General features: G+C 39.1%; 1 protein-coding gene across 8 annotated transcripts in view; it reads left to right on the top strand.

Moving 5' to 3' along the window:
* Positions 1-23,677, top strand: part of CNTN4 (contactin 4) — a 973,761-nt gene that overhangs the window by 926,731 nt on the left and 23,353 nt on the right. For 7 of the 8 annotated variants that reach the window (XM_060307734.1, XM_060307732.1, XM_060307730.2 and 4 more), the window contains 2 exons: positions 17,219-17,394; positions 22,138-22,258. In XM_060307734.1, coding sequence (XP_060163717.1) covers positions 17,219-17,394; positions 22,138-22,258 — 297 coding nt within the window. The remainder of the gene's footprint in view (positions 1-17,218; positions 17,395-22,137; positions 22,259-23,677) is intronic. The other variant, XM_060307736.1, reaches the window with a different exon arrangement.

Below are 23,677 nucleotides of genomic sequence, written 5' to 3'. Positions count from 1 at the left end.
TAAATCTTCCATTGACAGATTTCCAAAAGTCTTTCCAAAAATCATAAATGAATGTAGCCTCTTCCAGCATCGAGAAGGATGGTCATCTTCATCGTTAGAAAACAACAGTGTTATCTTTTTTATCACCCAGTACTATAGATGCTGCATTTTCTCTATTCATGTTTTTTTAATATTTATTTATTTTTTATTTTTTTATTTTATTTTGGCTGTGTCGGGTCTTAGTTGCGACACGTGGGATCTTTCATCGCCGTGTGCAGGCTTTTCGTTGCGACGTGCGGGTTTTCTCTTCTCTAGTTGTGGAGCGGGCTCCGGAGCACATGGGCTCTGTAGTTTGTGGCACACGGGCTCTCTAGCTGAGGCACACGAGCTCAGTAGTTGTGGCGCATGGGCCTAGTTGCCCCACGGCATGTGAGAACCTAGTTCCCCTGACCAGGGATCGAACCCGCATCCCCTGCATTGGAAGGCGGATTCTTTACCACTGGACCACCAGGAGAGTCCCTCCCTATTCATGTTTTACTTCCTTTTCTAACCAGTAGTTTAATGATCCTTGTGGAATTTGACATCTTTCTCTTCAGTTTCACAATTACTCTTCCTCCCGGGTAATTTTCCAGTGACACCCTTTCCTTTTGGGATGTGCATTTATGCAGTGCTCTGACGTGAGGGGCCAGGATATTGTCGTTGCGTGAAGTGTCTTTGGTGTCTTTGGATTTAGCTGCTAGCTTGAAGCATCTGGCAATCGAAGTAAACGCCTATACTTGAGCATTCATGCTTGAACCAGAAATTACTTTGTCATCTTCACTGGCTTTTATTAAGCAGCCAGCAGCTGTCTTGGAACTATGACTTACAACAGTGAGCTCTTTCCCTTAGAATGTCACCCTCTTTTTATCCTCAAAATAGGTCTCTCCTTTTCCTTTATTTCCCAGGCAAATCTTCGGCATCAATAGTAATGGTAATAATAGTATCTCACACTCAGGTAGAACTTTATTGTTTATGAAGCATATGAAAGTCCATTAACCCAGTTTGAATTTCATAGTCATGCTGGGATGCCAAATACCGTCACTTCGAAATTACAGGTGAGAAAACTACAGCTCAGATGTCGAATGACTTCTTGATGGTTATATACGTAATCACGGATGTATGGCCAAACCTGGAAGCGAGATTTTTAAGTCACTAAATAAAGTGTTTTTTACATTTTATCATGCTGACATTTTTAGCCAAACCTATGTCAACATCAAAGAATCACTCAAAGAAGGTATTTTACTCCATGAGAAATAACTCCCAGGTGCCATTTCCGAGGCAAGCTCTGGGATTGGGCGTATTTGCAGTGAAATGAGCATCCAGCTTGATTCTGGTCACCCAGCATTGTTTGGGAGCTTCCAGACTGGGAAGAAATGACAGGGCATTCTGCTGGCTGCTGTCTTGCACAAGGTAACATTGCAGAAATGGTCCTCTCTGGAGTTAAGCAAGGTAGTGTATCCTGGTATAGTGGCCAAATGCAAGACGATCTCTGTGAGCTTGTTTGCTTTTCTACCTAATACAGAAATAACTCCCAGTGGAGTCTAAGTTAAGGTTCAAGAGAGCTGTGGAAATGGGTGAGAAACTGTTTTGTAAACTGTAGAATGATCTCCAAACGTAAAGGGCCATGTGCTTTATATATCTTGCTTGCTTGGATTAATGAATGAATTGATGTTTCTTACTTACCTCACTGTGAGTTTTGGTCTATTTGATGCTACAGCAATTTGCAAAACTCTGTTCACTCTTTTGCACCACAGCCCAGAGAGACACCCTCGGGACTTGGCACGAGTCATACAAATAATGTGTTTGTATTTGTTGTAACCTGTGCTGGGGTCTTGCCGTACTATCTTCCCTACCAGAAAGGAGCTGTTAGATTCTAATGGATAGTATAGGAAATGAGTACATTTCCTGTAAAGTCTAAAAGGATTTGAAGAATGGACATTTGAACGCATGCACACACACATATACTTTTAGGGGGTTTGTTTGTTGGTTTTAATTCAAGTAATTAACATGTTTCTGGAATGAGGAAGTAGTTAATTTTTTTTTTTCAGTTAACCAAGACCTAGCCAGAAAACAATTTCTCTTTTTGCCCTTAATAAATCCCTTTCTAAAATATCTCACCAATTTTTAATGCTGATCATGACTCAGTATATTTAGATGATATTAACACTGCAGTGCTTCATGTAATCATCACGGCAAAGCCCAGGTGTCATTGTAGAGGACAGTCAATGAATATGTAGAAAATGTGGGACTTTGGGTCGAACTAGAACTCTGACTTAAATTCCAAGCACACTTTAGGTGCAAGTAGCAAGACGCAACTTTCAGGAAGGAAGACATTTTCCTCTACACTTTTAGGTTCTTCCATCTGGTCTAGGAATTATATTGACATGAGACAGATTAACAGGAGGAAAATCAGACAAAAGTTTAACCATAGGTATACATGGGAGAGACCCAGGAAAACTGAATAACTCCCCCAAATGGCCAAAACCCTCACTTTAAATACCATCTTCAGGTAAGAACAAAAGAGGATGTTGGGGGTACTGGTTTGGGACTCAAAAAGAAGGAAGGCAATGGACCTGGAAACGGGAAAGCAAATGTTGGGTACACAGATGTTTGCTGGGCCAGGCAGAGACACTGGGACACAGAGCGGCTCTGATCTCTAGGCCCTGCTGAGTTTCCCCTGCCACACCTAGCCCGTATTCGTGGCAGATGTTTCTGGTGATGGCCCTGTTCTGGAAACAGGTGCTCTATCTACATTCTTTAGGCAGCTAAGGTGGAGGTAAAAAGAAAGATTTTCTGGGACTTCCCTGGTGGTCCATTGGTTAAGACTCCACACTTCCTGTGCAGGGGGCGTAGGTTTGATCCCTGGTCAGGGAACTAAGATCTCACATGCCGTACAGTGCAGCCAAAAAAAAACAAAGACTTTGTGAGTCTTCTGTTTCTTAAAAAGAATTAACCTAAATTAATCTTCATGCCAAAGAGACACAGTTCAGGGTAGCAGATTTTGCTCCCCTCCAGAACTTGTCTGTAAATGACTAAATTTACAAAAGCTGCATCTTTCCCAACAAAGGTTTTCTCTGTTGATAGCCTAAAAACCAAAGGATGGAATGTTTGTTGCTCCACAAAAGACTGCTATTTCACTTTCCAAAAATTCTTTTGCCTCTGCGTGCCTTCCTCTTGGTGTTTGTGTCCTTGATTCAGCGCGGAGTCTCTTTGGTGTTTGTGGACAAGGCGACTCTGCCGCTCTCTACCTGTCTCTCTTGCTGTTTCTCTGTATTTTCATCTTTTCTCCATCTCCCTGCATTCCCACTCGCCCTCATCTCCACTATCCTTTATAGATATTAGATGTAAGTTTTAAATTATTTGATGTACCTTTAGAGTTTCATGTTCCCTGTACCTAGTTGGAAAGACATGAAAAGTTGTAAACATCTCTCTGAAAATAAACTAAATTAAGTTGCTTTCTACTTCGCTGACCCTCAACTGATTTTTTTTTCCCTCTTTGGGTCAGCAACTCTCAACAGAAAGAAAAGTTTCCGTGTCTCTGGTGTGGAAGATTGAACTAAATGTGCAGTGACCCTCAAAATCTACCCCAGAAATGAGTTCTTCCCACCAGGAGTGTGTTTCCCAGCTAGTTGCCTGTTTCTCCTCCAGTGAAGAGCAGTAACAAAATCTTCATTGAGGACTGTCCTCATTTTCCCTCTTCTTCCTTTAAATTTCATGGAATGTGTATACAGATCACACTCTGAAGCAGGCAGTGCAACAGGGAGAGGAACCTGTTAGCTCAACTCAGGGTGTCTTACCTGCCGTGCACACGAGATCTCAGCAGTTGAAGGGACCTGGGAGCTATTAATAGTTGTCCATCCTGAAGGGTTTCAGGAAAAAGTTCACTTAGAATTATGGACAAGCCTCCAGACAAGCTAGTCAGTAGTGGCCCAGGAGCTAGGGTGGGTGGCTTATTTGATTCTGTTGTGCAGAAAGCTTTATACATCAATCCTTCCTGCACCACATAGAGGGAGGGGCCTAGTCATGTCCACAAAGATAGTCATACCTACTTTTTTAAGCTTCATATACTCCTCGGTGACCCTCTCTTACATCGGTAGACAAACGAAGAAATACCACTTTAGAGTATGAGAATTATTGCCTCTTTTCCAAGTTGCAGAGTTCTTAAGTGGAGGAATTTGAAAACACGTAGAAAATTGCTGACAGGAGCCAGATAAACAGAAAGATGCAATGCTTTTTCCTTCTGCTGTGGTTTTGGCACCACCTACTGACCAGATCCTAATTCTTCCCCGTGTAGCAAACTGCAAGAATGGGGCACTAGTTGTTATTTTGCATATAATGACAGCGGAATGCATTGTCTGTGGAAGTCGTTGCCCTTGCCTCCTGATGTACGTTTCACTTCTTTTGTAATTTAGGTAAATATTCTCTTACCTTGTACCGGTAGATACAGCCAGATGCCCATCAAGTACAATTATATATTCTTTAATCAGCAAAGACCTCATTACACCATTCTTATGCATGGCATGCGATGGGATTTACTTTTTTTCACTGACACTAATGGGATTTCTTTGTAAATTTTTACCCAATGACTCATAAGGGAGAGTTACTCATGTGTAGTAGCTACAAAACAACAGGCCTATAATCTCTCCATCTCAAAAAGAGAACTAATTATTATATAATGAAAATGTTTCTCCGTGGTTAAAAGATACCTGTAACTCCCATTTATCATTCTTTTTCGTCTTCAGTCACAGTCCCAAAAATGTCATAGAGTAATTAATGTTAATTATATCTTGACTTGAAGATGCAATTTATTTAATTTGTCAATGAGAATAGTCTTTTCTAATAGTCTGTTTAGATCAGTCCTTTTAAATCTTAAAGAAAGCGTCACAAAGAAAATATGAGAGGGCAAATTTAGCATATCCTACTCTACCTCTGTGACGGCTTCTAGTTTGCTTGCGGAATATCCTTATTCATAGTGGACACTTACACACCTGCAGACAGTTCTTTCCATTTAGAAAGACATCCCAACTGAGAATCTTGCTTCTAAAACATGGCACAAATCCAAACCCAGGAGGGTGGCTTGCCCTGGTGGCAGGTAAAAAAAGAGCAAACAAGATGACCATGAATGATTTTAAGATAAATGATAATTTGGTTATTTAAAACAAAACAAGACAAAACAGAAAGTCATTATTACTCATTGTCACTGACTTGGAAGCCTGAAAGGCAACCGGGTGGCATGAGAGCAGTCTGCGTAATTAAGTAGGTGCTTTACACTATACATTTTGACCAGGCAAATCTAATAAGTTTGATTATCATTTGACTGCTTGTTTCCCAAGTACCTATACCTGGCCACCCTCAATTGACTCGTGCGTAGCAGCTTCCGTTTGTGGCAGTCAGGCTTATTTAACAGCTCTGCTTTGTGTTTTTTCCCTAGTCCTTGAAAATAGATCCATAAGCATTCTGCTCAGGGGTGATTTGTAAATTGCTTTACAGAAGGCTCCAGTTTCTGCTCAATCCGACTGGGGTCAGAATTTGCCTTATGTTTTCTTCCAGTGTTGTTTGTCAAGGTGCACAAGTTGTTCAAAGAACCAGGTCACAGTACTACGTGGCAGTGCTGCTTGGCATGGATTGCATAAAAACCGTGACTCGTTGAAGTGCCCTATGCCGTTGCTATGGTTTTTCCACCACACAAAATGGGAAGGTTTCCTTGTCTTCAGCCAAGATAAAATCATTGGTTTCTTTTCAACTGGGCCCTTCACTTTTTCACTCAACAAAATCAGATTTAAATTGTGTTAACAAAAAGAGAGGTAAGATGAACAAAGAGAGTTGGTCTCCGTTTGTCTTAAAATTTTCTAAATTCTCATTTCACAGGCCTAGCTGCTCAGTACAAAACAAATCTAAGTGAAAAGTAAATGTCTAAAAGAAATCAAGTGTCTAAGAGATTTCCAAAAGAGTAGTAATTATAACCAAAATGGAGACTTGGAAACAAATACCAAATACATAGATGCCTGATATTATCTAGATGATTTTACACTGAATATATTTTCTTTCATCAGGGTATTTTGGCAGGTAAAGCTGCCTAAGCCTTAAGTCAGGGCCTGGATCTTGGCTCCCTGCCAGGAAACAGGGGCAGGGTAGGGGAGAGGGAATTCTCAGATTTAAGAACTTTTAAAGGGACTTTATTGATGGCCAGAGTGAGCAGCAAGGCCACTTAAGGAAACAAGAGCCAGGCCTGTACAATATAAGGTGGGATGCCCTATATTTTGCTCCCCCATGGGGTGTAAACAGAAAACCCTTCCCATAACCTGTTCAGGGCTTTACAACCACACATAGGGAGGAATGTTCATGAGGAGGGAGAAACTCCCTTATAAGATGAACTTCCAAACCAAAATTAGAAGGACAGTGAGGGGGGACTTCCCTGGTGGCGCAGTGGTTAAGAATGCGCCTGCCAATGCAAGGGACACGGGTTCGAGCCCTGGTCCGGGAAGATCCCACATGCCGCGGAGCAACTAAGCCCGTGCACCACAACTACTGAGCCCGCGCACCTAGAGCCCGTGCTCTGCAACAAGGGAAGCCACCACAATGAGAAGCCCGTGCACCGCAACCAAGAGCAGTCCCTGCTTGCCACAGCCAGAGGAAAAAAAAAAAAAAGACAGTGAGGAAGTCTGCCCCCATAAGAGATAGTTGGCAAATACAACAAAGAGAAGAATTCACACTCTCAAAAGTGGCAATAATGGAGCAATCTCAAAAGGACTTTTAACTAAGTAGTGTAGCTTTCTCAAGGATGACCTTACCTACCCCATCCTTCCCTGCTTCCTACCTGACTCCCTGACAGAATGGATTTCCAAGAAGTAAGAGAAAAAGAACAAACTGGAAGCTATGCTGTTGTTTTGTTTTGATAGCTGCTCTCAAATGTAGAGCCAAAGGACCTAGCAGAGAAGAATAATTAGAATATTAATCAATTTTATTCTATTTAATAATGAATTATTCTCTACAAGCTTAATTAATATTAAGGAATGCCTTTTTTTGGCCTTAAATCTCTGTTGTTTATTTATTATTTATTTGTTTTATTGGAGTAAAATGGCTTTACAGTGTTGTGTTAGTTTCAGCTGTACAATGAAGTGAATCAGCTATATATATACCTATATCCCCTCCTTCTTGGACCTCCCTCCCACTCCCCCCATCCCACCCATCTAGGTGGTCACAGAGCACTGAGCTGAGCTCCATGTGCTGTACAGCAGGTTCGCACTAGCTATCTGTTTTACACATAGTAGTGTATTTATGTCAAACCTAATCTCCCAGTTTGTCCCACCCTCCCCTCCCCACACTGTGTCCACATGTCTGTTCTCTTCATCTACGTCTCTATTCCTGCCCTACAAATAGGTTCATCTGTACCATTTTTGTAGATTCCACATATATGCATTAATATAGGGTATTTGTTTTTCTCTTTCTGGCTTACTTCACTCTGTATGACATACTCCAGGTTCATCCACAGGTTCATACACATGACCCAATTTCATTCCTTTTTATGGCTGAGTAATATTCCATTGTAAATACATACCACATCTTCTTTATCCATTCATCTATCGTTGGACAATTTAAGTTTAAATTTTATTCTATTGAATAATGAATTATTCTCCAAAAGCTTAATTAATTTTAAGTAATGCCTTAGGTATTTTATAAATGTATTGACTTAAATTTTCACCCAGGTGTGAAATGCGGAACTCAGAGTGTTTCAATTTTAGTAAAGTGATACATTCTCTATATTCATTCTGCAGTGGAATTGCAGAGTCCTAATCCCTGGACCGCCAGGGAAGTCCCAGGAAAGCTCTTTTTTTTTTTTTTTTTTTTTTTACGGTACGCGGCCTCTCACTGTTGTGGCCTCTCCCATTGCAGAGCACAGGCTCCGGACGCGCAGGCCCAGCGGCCACGGCTCACGGGCCCAGCCACTCCGCGGCATGCGGGACCCTCCCGGACCGGTGCACGAACCCGCGTCCCCTGCATCGGCAGGCGGACTCTCAACCACTGCACCACCGGGGAAGCCCCAAGGAAAGCTCTTTTTTAAAGTAGAATGTCATCTAGTATATGTAGAAGTAATGATGGAGATTTGCCATTTTGCAACATCAGAGAGGTGGTTGCTTCAGGCAGGAGTCTTCAGTGGATCCTAAGGCTGGGAGGTGGAGTTTCGATGAGCATCAAAATATTGGTGTAATTTTGGAATACTACCCCACAAAATGCTAATCAGTTGCAAGGGGGAAAATGCTAAATACAAAGTAGAGAAGCCAGGCAGACGCCAGCATGACCCGTGATTAGAGTTATCATGGTCATTGGTCAGTGTTGAGATGAGTTCACATCACATCACACAGCTCCTGATTTGACACACTTCGAAGGTACCACACAGCGTTTCAGTGTTGTTCCTGCTGAGAATACAGACCTAAATCAGGTCATGAGGAAACATCCGATGAATCCAGGTTGAGAGTCATCCTACAAGATGTAAGGCCTCTTCTCTTTAAAGTTGTCAAGGATTTGAAAGATAGGGAAAGACTGAAGAAATGTTCTAACTTGAAGGAGTCTAAAGAAGCATGACAATTAATTGCAACATTTATTCCTGGGTAAGGTCCTGGCCCAAAAGATAAAGAGACATTACTGAGAAAGTTAGCAAATTTTGAATGGGACCTGAATTGCATAGTGATGATGTGCCAGGGTTGATTTCCTTATTCGGAGGATTTTGTGCTGGTTATTAAGAAAGTGTTCTTGTTTGGTGAAATACACACTGGAATGTTTAAGGGTAGCATGTCTACCCATTAGATAGCATGTCTGTAGTTGCTCTCAAAAGGTTCAGAAAAAGACTAATGATAATAAGTAAATATAAATTATAGATAATACCATATATATATTACATATCTTTATTATATATAAGAAAGAACAGGAAATAAGCAAATGCAATAAAATATTAACAGTGGAGGGGTCTGTGCGAAGGTGAGTTCTTTGTACTTTTCTATAAGTTTGAAATTATTTTGAAATAAATTATTTTTTAAATAAATTACTTTTCAAATGAATTATTTTCTAAAAGCAAGAAAAAATTCTAAATGTGGCCTTGTAGGCAAAAATCAGCAATGAGCACAGACAAAGGGTCAGAGTTTGCACAGTGATTGAGCCCTTAGGTAGCTACTTTTTTCTGTTCAGTAGCCAATTTAAGTCAGGATAAATAATAGGAAATACAGCACAACAGCTTCCCAATGTACAGCATGTCAAGGTTCAAGTCCCTACTTTGGTTAGTCACCAACACTACCATTCATGGGTCATCACCCAATTAATCTTTAACCGACTCTGGTGAGTAGGGACAGAGCTAGGCACGGGGGTTTATAAAAGTGTAAGATGTGGTCCCCGACCCCCAGGAACGTGATTACAAGGGAGAAGCGGGATATATGTCAGTGATATTCCACAACAGTGCTCAAGCTTAATGTTGAAGAAATAGAACAGACAGTTAACGCTGACAAGCTTTACACAAGGAAAGGATCACCCGTGAGGAGAGTGGTCAGGAAAGCATTGGGAAAGCGGTTTGGATTCATACACTCTCAGGAGAAATGACAGACTTCATCTACCCTGGCTGGCTTTCAGTGTCTCCTGACACACCCTCTCTGATGGAGCCCACCCCCACTTGAATACTTCTAGAAATAGTGATGCATGTTCTCCTGAGGCAGCCCATTTTCCTGTTGATAAGATCAGATTATTTGGAAAGTTCTCTTTTATGTAGAGCCAAACTGTGCCTCTTTGTAGGTACTGTTGCTTTCTACTTTGGGACAACACAAAATAAGCTCAATTCATCTTCTGCCTATAAACCCTTCACATATTTGCAGACCAGTCTCATGTCTCCTCTCATTTCTCTTACTCCTGTCAAACATTTTCATTTTTTTTAACTGTTACAGATTTATTAGCTCCTTCACTAACCTAGGTGGACTAATCTGTCAGTGAATCCAAAGGATGTTCCTAGTAAGCTGTGGTCTCATTAATGAAGAATATAATGGGATTTTTACCTCTCTAAGATGGAATACCGCATGCTATTAAATGCAGCCTAAGATTGCATTAGCTTTCTTTGGCAGCGGCATGGGCCATGTTGAGACTGGAATGCTCAAGTGTTTTCCATGTGAACTGCCAACCCAGTTTTTCCCCCAGCCTGAACCTATGTAGTTGATTTTATAAGTGTAGCTTTTTGCTTTACCCCTACTAGATCTCATCCTAAAATAAAGAATTGGTCCAGCTTGAAATCACTGGGAATTTTGAGTCTCATCTCATGGGTAGGGCATCCCTTTTTTATGTGTGTTTTATGCAAAATCGATGAAAAATAGTACATCCAGCACTGGTTTTGTTTTTATTAAAAAAAAAATATGACCAACCAGAGAGCTTAAATTCATCCCTAGAGATTCTCCCTCCAGGTTGATTGTGATCATTAATCAACTGTCTTTGTTGTGGCCTTTAACGACTATTAAAAATAGTTCTCTATCCAATCCCCCTTGGTGTCATTTGAGGTGAGTTGACTGTCAGCTCTTTCACTAACTCTTGTTTTTGAAGGATCCCATTTTTTAAAGTTTCCCTACAAAATTTAATGTAAAAAAGAAGACACAACCTGACTGCGAGGCATCATCAAAACCATTACAGTTAAGAAATTCACTAACAAAAGGAGATGTATACCTCCCTTGAATGAAGATGACTAAAACACACATTTTAAACACTTTCCTTGATAGGCACCAAGTGAATAGCTTGGCACTGTGAGGGAAAGGTAAAGAAATTATAAATTGAAACGGAAGGGTTGATGTAATAAAAGGCAAGCAACATCAAAATGGAATTCTTATCCCATAAACTACAGGCACTTGTTGTTACAGGTAACAAAAGCCTGAGATCAGAAAGCTTTTCTTCCAACAGTGAAAGTCAGAATATAATATGACTTGATTAATATGTTACAACTTATACATCTAATTGTTTTTTTTTTCCTGCTCCTCAGAATTGATCAATGTTAACATCTTGGAATATGTGCAGCCAGATTTCTTTTAAGAAAAATAATTGTTTTTATAAAAGTATACATGTTGTCCTTAAGCAATTTGAGCAAAGCAGAAAACACAAAAATGAAAATTAAACATTAAATTTTAGCTAAAATTAATAGGAAAAGAAAGTACAGTGAACATAAAGTGTTTCTTCAATATGAGAGATAATTTTCTTTAAAAAAAACCTCTAAATTTAAGAGATTACAAAAAACATTAAGATGTTAGAGTCCACATTTTTATTACATGCTTTAAATGTATGTGAGGGTTTTTTTTTTACCTTTTTTATTGAAGTATAGTTGATTTACAATGTTGTACCAGTCTCTGCTGTACAGCAAAGTGACTCAGTTATACACATATATACATTTTTTAATATTCTTTTCCATTATGGTTTATCCCAGGAGATTAGTTATAGTGTCCTGTGCTATACAGTAGGACCTTGTTGTTTATCCATTCTAAATGTAATAGTTTGCATCTACCACCCCCAAACTCCCACTCCATCCCTCTCCCTCCCCACTGCCCCTTTGCAACCACAAGTCTGTTCTCTATGTCCCTGATTCTGTTTCTGTTTTGTAGATAGGTTCATTTGTGCCATATTTTAGATTCCACATATAAGTGATATCATGTGGTATTTGTCTTTCTCTTTCTGACTTACTTCATGTAGTATGATATATACACCACACCTTCTTTATCCACTCATGTCGATGGAGTGGAAATTGTGGTGCTGTGAATATAGGGGTGCATGTATCCTTCTGAATTATAGTTTTGTCCGTGTATATGCCCAGGAGTAAGATTGTTGGATCATATGGTATTTCTAGTTTCCCGAGGAACCTGCATACTGCTCTCCATAGTGGCTGCATCAATATACATTCCCACCAACAGTGCAAGAGGGTTCCCTTTTCTCCACACCCTCTCCAGCATTTCTTATTTGTAGAATTTTTAATGATGGCCATTCTGACTGGTGTGAGGTGATACCTTATTGTAGTTTTGATTTGTATTTCTCTAATAATTAGTGACGCTGAGCATCTTTTCATGTGCCTCTGGCCATCTGTGTGTCTTCTTTGGAGAAATGTCTGTTAAGGTCTTATGCCCATTTTTCAATCAAATATTTTCTCCCATTCTGTAGGTTTTCTCATTTTTTGTGTTTTTTTTTTTTGTTTTTTGCTTTGTTTTGTTTTTGTTTTGTTTTTTATGGTTTCCTTTGCTGTGGAAAAGCTTATAAGTTTGACTAGGTCCCATTTGTTTATTTTTGTTTCTATTGCCTTGGGAGACTGACCTAAGAAAATATTGGTACAATTTATGTCAGAGAATGTTTTGCCTATGCTCTCTTCTAGGAGTTTTATGGTGTCATGTCTTATGTTTAAGTCTTTAAGCCATTTTGAGTTTATTTTTGTGCATGGTGTGAGGGTGTGTTCTAACTTCATTGATGTACGTGCAGTTGTTCAACTCTTCCAGCACTACTTGTGGAAGAGACTGTCTTTATCCCATTTTATAGTCTTGCCTCCTTTGTCAAAGATTAATTGACCGTAGGTGTGTGGGTTTATTTCTGGGCTCTCTCTTCTGTTCCATTGATCTATATGTCTGTTTTTATACCAATACCACACTGTTTTGATTACTGTAGCTTTGTAATATTGTCTGAAGTCTGAGAGAGTTATGCCTCCTGCTTTATTTTTTTCCTCAGGATTGCTTTGGCAATTCTGGGTCTTTTATGGTTCCATATAAATTTTTGGATTACTTGTTCTAGTTCTGTGCAGAATGTCATGGGTAATTTGATAGGGATCACATTAAATCTGTAGATTGCTTTGGGTAGTATTGCCATTTTAACAAAATTAATTCTTCCAATCCAAAAGCATGGGATATCTTTCCATTTCTTTGAATCCTCTTTAATTTCCTTCATTAATGTTTTATAGTTCTCAGCATATAAGTCTTTCACCTCCTTGGTCAGGTTTATTCTTAGGCATTTTTTTGATATGATTTTAAAAGGTATTATTTTTTACATTCCCTTTCTGATATTTCATTGTTAATGTAAGAAATTATGCATCTAGTTGTTGACCTAATCATTAACAGAGTGCTTAATAATTAAATCTCCCTTCCATGGTTGTTTTGACCTTTAGAACAAAGCATAGTTTACTTTCTGACCTCTTGATATTATAGAAAACACTATAAAGCATAAAAGAATTTTTTTTACTCTAGGAAGGTTAAGCGCTTGGTAAATATATATATATATATATATTTATATTTATATTTTGAGCATCAATCCGCTGGAGTTCTAAATTTATCATTCTCTGTGGGATGAACCAACCACAAGCTAGAAAGTTCAGGAGTGTTGTTGGTCCTATTTATTGTTGCTATTTAATTACATCCAAACCCAGACATCAATTCACATCTTGAGTTCTAATTGCTTTTGAGAGTTCTGTGCACAGAACAATAGCTGGAGTGACTCTTCAGAATAGAAGTTGTAAATATAGGTTCTTCCTGATCTTAATGAATTAAAACCGAAGGAGGGGAGACAGTTTTGTTTTGAAGAAGCCATCTGTTTATTTGTGTACAGTGTTTGTATTCAAATTTCAAGAAATTCATCAAGTATAAAGCATCAGAATTCATAACACAGAAAACAGGAGTACTGAACAAGCATACAATTTGAGAAAACCAAGTAGCTAATGAGGTTTTGAACCTCTTTAGTTTAATCTTCTCTAGTGCCAAGGAGAACTCTCTGGTGTGTACAGTGCTTGTCTTCCTTTGCATTGATTCTTGGTACTTCAGGGCTCAAAATGTGAATTGGTGACAAGTGCTAAGGTAATGAATTAGCAGCTGTCAGCTCAGCAACTGTGCCAGCATAATCCTTGATTTAGAGCACTTCTCTGGTCCTTGGTTAACAGGCAACTGAGTTCACCAGTAATACAATCTGTCCCAGATAGCTACACGTGCATAAACGGATGAACATTTATTTAGGAAACAAATGTCAATTAAAAATGTCAGCCAGAATTGTATATGACTCTAGGCTTTAGGGTAGGTGCCAGCTGCAAGACATTTTTAAGGACCTGAACCTGGACATTTGACTCTGCACTCATCAGTGTGATGTGTAAGCTTATAGCTAGAGCCAGCATTTTAGGCATAAAATCATCACTTCTTTTTACCTGTCTAAGGCAAGTAACTTGATTACTCTTGCAGTGAAGCCCTCTGAAACCATCTTCACCCCATGGCCTTCTTTGACTTTCTTCTGCATTTACATATCCTCAGCTGACTACACATAATCAAGAGTGCAAATTGCTATATTATGCCCTTAGCCTTGTTGCATGGATGATTTGTGAATGGATATCATGTTTTCAGCTAAATGAAGGGAGTCAGCTTAGCACAATAGATAATTCCTCAACCACCCTTAGGTATCAGTTTCCCTCATCTGTTAAATAGCCGATAATACTACGTATTTGTTGAGAATAAATGAAACAATCCTTGTCAAGCTTGTAACATGGTATCTAGAATGTGAGGGGCTCGATTAGTTTTTACAAATAAGTTTTTTCTATCTTTCTTGGTAGTAGGGCACTGTTATCCTTATAACACCTAATGAGTGCTTGGTAGATAGATCAACAAATGAATGAAGGTACATTAAAATGAAAATCTAAATTGTGAAATCAGTGGACAGCTATTTAAAATAGAATAAGGTGACATCTTGCCAAATACAAACCACAGACATATATCATTTTGTCCAGGAATTATATGTTCCAATCTTCATTTTATAGGTGAAAATTTAAATTAAAAAATGATAAATGACATGTTAAGTCAAATGGAGCTATTCCTAGATTTTCTGCTTAGCATTATACTAAGGTGATTTGCTCTCAACTCCTTCGCTCATTTAAAAAAATCTCCGTCTGTATCTTTTCCTGTGGGTCAGTTAACCAATGGAGTATATTTTGATTATGTGACTTGGAAAAAGCCTCAGGTTTTGAAACAAACACTTTTGTCTCCCATTACCTCTTAGCTAGGAGTACCTGTTTTTCACTTCTCATTTCACGGACATCATTCGTTCAGCAGTGACTAAAAGCACACCAGTCCACGCATCATGAGCTTTACCTACTTTCAGAAAACAGCAAAAGTATGTCCCTCCACTAGATTATAATCTATTTATGGACACAGACTTTCCTTTTTTAACAACCAGAGATGTTTGCTTTCCACAGTTGGATAAAAGGGTAGAAAAACTGTTTTAAATACTCTCTTTAAAGAAGAAATTTTAGTGGGTGGGTTGTTGGAAAAAAAGACCAATCAAAAGTCTCCTATGAGACTCCATTACAAAATTCTCAGCTGAGATTTTAATCTAAGAGCTACATTCAGTAAATGTTTATGTGCCACACAGAGTGTGAAACACAACCCTGTGAATGTTGAAGGGGATTAACCATTGTTTTTAATATTGTTTTTGTTTGCTTTCGATTTGTCTTCTTTATTATGGTTTGTTTGGTTGGTTTTGTTTGACTTGGTTTAGTACAGAGAAATTTCTGGAATATGGCTGAATTCATAATTTTATTCCTTAGGCACTTATATGACCTTTTTTAACTCAAATTGCTTTTCACCATTTTATTCTCTGACACCATTTATGAAAGCCAATTTCAGTGAGAAATAAGAGACTACCTATGTGTGAATGTAGTTTTAGAGTTTATAGAGTTTATAAACTATCTTGGCTAAGCAAGTCCTTTCTGTTCCCAATTAAAACTGTAATGTAAAGGGTGAATTTTAAAATGAATTAGTAGTCCTTATTTTAAAGAAATAATATGTGGGGCTTCCCTGGTGGCGCAGTGCTTGAGAGTCTGCCTGCCGATGCAGGGGACCACGGGTTCGTGCCCCGGTCCGGGAAGATCCCACATGCCGCGGAGCGGCTGCGTCCGTGAGCCACGGCCGCTGAGCCTGCGCGTCCGGAGCCTGTTGCTCCGCAGCGGGAGAGGCCACAACAGTAAGAGGCCCGCGTGCCGCAAAAAAAAAAAAAAAAAAAAAGTAATACATGAGTAAAGTCAGAGAAAGACAAATATTATTATATCATTGATACGTGGAATCTAAAAAAAAGGATACAAATGAACTTATTTACAAAGCAGAAAGACTCACAGACATAGAAAACAATCTTATGATTACCGAAGGGGAAGGCGGGAGCTACGTTAGGAGTTTGGGAGGAACTGATACACACTACTGTGTATATAAAATAAACAAGGACCTACTGTATAGCACAGGGAACTATATTCCATATCTTGTAATAACCTATAGTGGAAAAGAATCTGAAAAAGAATGTGTATATATGTATAGCTGAATCACTTTGCTGTACAGCAGAAACTCACACAACATTGTAAATCAACTATTGTTCAATAAAAAAGTTATATATACATATAATTTTGTCAGTGATGTTCATTACAGCATTATTTATAATTATAATAAAATTTGCTAAAATGTTTACTAGTTTCAAAGTGATTGAAACTATTAACAGCATATTATGCAGATTATAAAAATATGTGGATAAAGGTATAAGCCTATATTAAGTAGAGAAAAAAGGAAAATCACATGTGTAGCATGTTTACAATAATGCAAAACAAGACAACTGAAAAATTATGAATCCAAAAGACAGGAGGAAATTATACTAAAATGAAAATAGGGGTTTTATCTGGACAGTCAGAAACTAAGTAGGATTTTGTTTTGTTTTGTTTTGGTCCCTCCTTTCAAATGCCCTGAATTTTCTAAATTCCCTATACTAAACATGTATCACTTTTATAATAGAAAAAAACCCCAACAAACTTCAAATTAACATGGATTTTCCTGTTTGCACTCAGCTGTAGTATTGCTTTCTAGTGAAACTGGGGAGATCTAAAAACCTTTTTGAAGAGATAATTTCAGAGCAGTCTGCCAGCAGTAGGCCCTTCCATAAATGTCTTAAGAGAGCTAACCCCAGTGCTCCCCAGCTGAGTTCTGCTGCTCTGTGAAGGTTCACATAATAAGTGTTTTCATCTTTTCATATTAAAAATGACCTCCTGGCCCGACTCTGAGCTTCCCAGATGACTGAGGTTTGCCGGGCACAGACTAAGACAAAATAAAGCAAAACTCCTTAGTATTTCATCCTGCACTTGGATTCTACGTTTTATTTCCACACCAGCTCACAGGCTTTGTTGTTTTGCTTTGTTTTCACTCTCCAGATCCAACAAGGGTAATGGTACCCCCTTCCAGTATGGATGTCACTGTTGGAGAAAGTATCGTTCTGCCATGCCAGGTAACCCACGATCACTCGCTAAACATCGTGTTTACTTGGTCATTTAATGGACACCTGATAGACTTTGACAAAGACGGGGACCACTTTGAAAGAGTCGGAGGGGTAAGTATTAATATCAGACTATCCCCAGGATATGTAATCAGCAACTAAAGGTCTCAAAACTGACTCAGATGAGTCGTTTAGACTAACTTTTGTTCAAACACCTTATTTCCAAAAACTCTTGGTTAATATCTACTCCTTTTTGAGTGATGATTGCAGCCCTGCTTATTGAGCCACCTATAGGCCATGCCTTTTCTTAATCCTCATAATCCTTAACCCTATAGGTTAGTTATTCATTACTGTGTATGAATGAGAAAACTGAGGCTAATGGGAGCTATGTGGCTTACCTGGCCCTCACTGCTATTAAGTTGCAGAAATCAGCTTCAAACTTCAAATCCCAAGTTCTCTGCCCCATACTGTACCATATGCCATTGAACCTGATGAAGAAAATAGCTTAAGGACAGTTTAGTGAGATGCTTTTAGGCTGCTGTTTAAACACCCTTTGGCTCTTGTAGAAGACTTATCATTGTGAGGTTGGGGCTCTCTTTCTTGAATCTGAAAGTCTGATCAGATTATTTAATATCTCCAGATAATTTGAATTCTAATCGTTGAATTTTCAAAATGCCTTACTTTCCATAAAATACACATAGCATCATTGAACTCTTACACCAAGAAGAGGTTAACTCTGGAAACAGTTTGAATCTATCACAATCATTCTCAAAAATAATTTTTCTGCCCTTGGGACTTCCCTGAAGGTCCAGTGGTTAAGACTTTACCATCTAATGCAGGGGGTGCGGGTTCAATCCCTGATCGGGAAGCTAAGATCCCACATGCTTCACGGCCAAAAAAACCAAAACATAAAAAAAAACAGAAGCAATATTGTAACAAATTCAATAAAGACTTTAAAAATGGTCCACATCAAAAAAATCTTTAAAAAAAAATTGTTCTGCCCTAACATAGCCCTACTCTCCTATTAGCAATGAAGATTCGGGGGATGGGGGGATAAATTGGGAGATTGGGATTGACATATACACACTACTATACATAAAGTAGATAACTGATAAGGACCTATTGAATAGCACAGGGAACTCTACTCAATACTCTGTAATGACCTGTATGGGAAGAGAATCTGAAAAAGAGTGGATATACGTATGTATCACTGATTCACTTTGCTGTACACCTGAAACTAACACAACATTGTAAATCAACTGTAGTCCAATAAAAATTAAAAAAAAAAAACAGGTTCATTCTGGCTGCTATTATCATGGAGGAGTCCAATCAACGACAGCAGAATATAAGCATGAGTCTGTGTTGAAAAGCCCTCCCATCCCTCATGCTACCACAGGAATCAGATTTACTCCCCTCATCTTACCCCCATCCATTATGTTGGGAATAAATGGGCTAAGGCTTACAGATTATCTGTATGATATGTGGAGGGCCTGTGTTCCTCTCAAAGATAATGCTATTCCTCTATTTACATTCTCGCTGCCTTTGTCAAACAGTACCTCTCCACTGAATTACAGAACACCAAAAATGATTTGAGTAACTATTTTCTCAACTCTCCCAAGGATTGTATACAACCGGTACCATTTTAGATGCATGAGACAGAAGTTAATTCATTACATCAGTGGATGACTCGAGTCATTAGTAATTCTCTCTTGGAGTCCTGGTTGAGGAAGGCTGGATGAAATTGCCATTATTAACCATTCTGAACCACTTTGATACGGTTCAGCCTAATAACTTTGCCCAAGTGAGAGTGATATGAACTACTTCACAAAGGCATTGAGGATGTTAAATACCTTCAGGTCTAGAAAACTACATAGCCCAATGCCTACCACAAAAGAAGTATGTGAGAAACATTAATGGTTGTATTCATTGAAGGAGGGTAACATTAATTCTAATAACGTGAGCATATATACTGAGAAAACCTTCATAGATTAAGCAGAATATTTGTTTTCAGACTAAAATAAATGTCTTGGGCATAAGAGATAATAAAAAATAAAAATATTATCTCTCAGAATGGCACGGGCACCAACCAATCAGAACAGATGCTTGGGCAATCAAAATAGATGTCCTGCCAATTAGACAGATATGCACTTCATGCTGGACGGGCTGCACATCAGCCAGGGCTGAGGCACAGATGGAGATACCCGTGATGGAGTCAAGCACTAGTGACCGCCTTTTGTCGAGACCTCTGTCCATGGAATCACTCTCATTGGCCTTTTGTATGGGAAGTGTTTGTCTCTTTTGTGATACCAGTACTAGCACCAATCAACCATTGCTAAGAAGTAACTGCAAAATGTGGGACAGCGCTACAAATTGTGAGAGCTAAGTGTATTAGCCACCAGGATCATAAGTCTCTATAGGGTTAGCGCCAGATAACAGAAGAGGTAAGGAAGCAATTCTGAAGTCAAGCCCATTTCTCAGTTTCTGCTTCCTGTGTCAGTGTGGTACAGACGATGCTTGGGAGAGCCGACCTATTGCAGTGTTCGGAAGAGTTATTATTTCATTGTCCTCTGAGCGGCTCTGAGTGTTCGGTCAGGAACAGAGCAGACAACAGTGCTGCTTTGTTCTCTTTGGTAGGAACATAAATGTAGATCTCAGTAAACAGTTTGGTCTGTATGACTTTGAAGGGAAAGAGAAAGTTACTGGGGTCTGCTTCTGTGAGACTCATACCTCAATCCCGTGTTTATTTTTTTTTGTTGTTTCACTTTTACGTTAAAAACACAAATGTGGTCAAAATCTGCAAATGAGGAGAGCACACTCCAAACCACACAGTCATCAAATTCTGTTAATGGATTGCTGTGCTCTGAAATCTGCTGGCTACAACTGGTTTCTTTGACCTTCAAGCCCTTGTTGAATAAAACAAATTATTGAGATAGTGTAGCCATTTCCTTTAAACCACTATGACTTCCCACTTTCCCTGCACATACCCCCTTGTGAGGCATATTTTTTGTTTAAGCCTCTGTTCAAAGTCCTAGCGCATGAAATGTCTTAGGTAAAGTAGTGATAATAATCATGATGATGATGATAACTTATATTTGCAAAGTGCCTAATCATTTATCAAGCATTTTCCTATATATCAGCTCTTTAATCCTCACAGAATCTCTGTGAAATATGGTAGCAATTACCCTATTTTACTAGCAATTATAAGACTTGATTAGTAAATAGTAGAATCTGGATGAGAACCCAAGTGTTATAAATGAAATATAGATTTCAGGTTTAAAAAAGAAATTCACAGATCTCCTTGAATTAGATTTAATGTCTTTGACATAATTGTTTCACAAGGAAAACTGATCGTAGCCATCCGTAATACTAGTTTAAATTTACCCTGTGTGTCACAGTTTTCCGGATTTTACATACACATACAATCTCATTTGATTCTCACAAGCTAGCACGGTAGGCAATGCATCCTTCTTTCACAGGTCAATAAACGAAGGCCCAGAGACATTAAGAGACTCACAGGAAGTCACACAGCAGGGATCAGCCCCAGACAACTAAGTCCCAAAACTTAAGCTCTCTCTTGACGATATGCTTTTGCCTTTCTCCTAATCCTGTTTACAACTCTTGGCGGTTCTGTGTCTTTCATTGCCGTGGGTAAATATGTAATATGCTGTACTGAAACCAAGGAGGAAAACTAAGTACACATTTAGAATGAGAATAAGATCTTTCCAGCTGATAGGACAGCAGTCTGGTAATGAGTAGGGACTGGAGCCTGAAACTCTGTGGGCTCACATTCCGGTTCTGCCACTGATCAGCTAAGTGACTCTAGGAAAGACAAATAACCTCTTTGTGCTTGAGCTTCTTCATCTGTAAAGTAGGGATAATAAAAGTACCTACCTCACAGGACATGTCAGTATTTGGTGTAATATATGCCTGCCAGATATTAAGGACCATTAAGTATTATCCAATATTATTGTCATTTAGAAGCATAACAAGAGGGCCAAAATAACCTATGTTATCTTGTCATCCATCAAGGTTTAGAAATAAGAATAGCTTCCTGACTCTGAACCCTTGGGTGTTCGCTTGCTCAAGCAGTTGTTCTCCAAGTGTTTGATGAACAGAGCTCTGAAACCGAACTCCAAGGTGTAGCAGTGTTCTTCAGTTAAAATGCCAGCTTTGTGATGGCCTGTGGAGGCATCTCCTCACATTTATTAAAAGTTCCGTGCTGGTGAATGATGTAGAAATATTTCTAGAGCACATAGACATCCGTACCGGGATGTAATTAGTCCTATTCATCTGCTGATCAAACATACATTTGGCATTGGAAAACAAATTAGCACTGTTCCACAGTAGGTGATGCAAGATGTCCTTGGAGAGTCTGGTCCTCATAATTCATTAATTCAAACCTGGGAGTAGTCAGAATGATGCCTATAAGACAGGGTTGTGCAGTAAAATACAGATGCTTCCAAATGTGGGCTTGCCTCCCCTTTCCAAATCAAGGGTTCCCAAGTACTGCAGTGCCAGCGAAGGCTGTAGGCTGAGGGCATATCTGAAGAAACCCACAGGACTAGGTCAGCAGCTGCTTTATTACGTAAGTTTCAGTGCTTCCAGCGTGGATGGCAAACTGCTCCAGAGACACAGAGAAGCCAGGCACCTGAGGTCTTGTCCTAGGTGTGTTCTGAAGATGTTGCTGTTGTTATCTCTCAGGCAGGCTCACATATTTTTAATAGGCCATGGCTTGCATCACTAATGTTTTCATCAGCCAGTGTAAAATAAATCCATTAGTCACAGTGTCCTTCATGTGATAATGATAGTTAGAGCTCATTAAAAAGTAATTGTGGCCACTTTCCCCTACTTTATCAGCAGGATTCAGCTGGTGATTTGATGATCCGGAACATCCAGCTGAAGCATGCTGGCAAATACGTCTGCATGGTCCAGACAAGTGTAGACAGGCTGTCTGCCGCTGCTGACCTGATTGTGAGAGGTATGGGAATTTTGGGGTTTGTTCGTAAAATATATTTGTGATATCTGCTCCTGCACAGAGTTCTAAAAACCTCAGTGGTTTAGAATTACAGGGGAAAAGACGATAGAAGGTAAACATTGTAAACAGTGGTTAAGAGTCTACAGAAGTTTTGTGTGCAGCTATTTCTCGTAGGGGATCAGAAAGTGCAGAGCAAATTCAGTTACTCTGTACTGAAAATAACTCCTATAAATGCTCCCACTACTCTGATTTATAGTGTTGGAGTTCAACACCAGAATAACTAGAACAGAATAACTTTAGATTAGGAAAAGCAAATAGCTTAAAGAAGGATGAAACTGTGCCTTTTGCTGTTTCATCTGGGCTCAACCAAATTACAGTAAGTCCCCTACATACAAACCTTCAAGTTGCAAACTTTCAAAGATGCAAACTTGGGTTCCATCAACGTCAGGCGTGAGTGAAATTGCAGCTTGCCCTCCGTCTTCTGTTGTTGACAATCTTTCAACTCTACCATCTCCCACTTCCTCTCCTTCCTGCAGTCAGTAACTCTTCTTGCGTGTTGACTTGATGCCAGCCCCTGTATGCCAGCTGTTATACTGTACTGTTGTACTTTTCAAGGTACTGTACTGTAAGATTAAAAATGTTTTCTTTATTTTTTATGTTTGTTTTTTATGTATTATTTGTGTGAAAAGTATTGTAAACCTATTACAGTACAGTACTATATAGCTGACTGTATTAGTTGGGTACCTAGGCTAACTTTGTTGGACTTAGGAACAAATTGGACTTATGAACTCGCTCTCAGAATGGAACTCATTCGCATGTAGGGGACTTACTGTAGTGAGTTAGGTCACTGATGTAACAGTGGCTTAAGTAAAATCATCACCAGTTTTTCCCATTTTTTTCCCCCTAAAGTTAATAGTTCTGTCCAGTTTCTAAAATATGGCTTTAGAAGGAAAGAGTTCCTGCCTGGGATATAGTCAATACGCAGGAAGTTGATGTCAAAACTGACATTGGTGAGATTCTCTTGCATGTGACAGACATGGTCTAACTTCATCCAAATGGCTGTGAATGACTTGACTGAGCCTCAACAAACCAATGTTTAAAGGAAGAGTAAGTGGACTTTTAAGAACTATTTTTTTAATTAAAGTTCAAGTCTTTGTGAACCAGTGTACATGCCAGAATCAAAGTGATGCATGCTCAGGGGTTTGCTAAAGTTAAATGTAAAGCCAAATCAGAACATCCAAATAATCTCTTAGCCAGCGTCTCCTTCATTCGAACCCTAACTGTTGGTGTTTAGGAATCTTTGGCCAGCAGAATTTTGAGTGCAAGCAAATACAGGAGGTGTCACATTTGGAGGCAGGATGAATCTGAGTACACAGAGAATAAGATATTATTGGAAGCCACAAAAAGTGTTGCTATGTCCTG

This window comes from Globicephala melas, chromosome 11 (genome assembly GCF_963455315.2).
Source record: "Globicephala melas chromosome 11, mGloMel1.2, whole genome shotgun sequence".
Taxonomy (NCBI): Eukaryota; Metazoa; Chordata; class Mammalia; order Artiodactyla; family Delphinidae; genus Globicephala; species Globicephala melas.
Note: the sequence above shows the minus strand (reverse complement) of the source record. Positions and strands in the feature narration are given on the sequence as shown.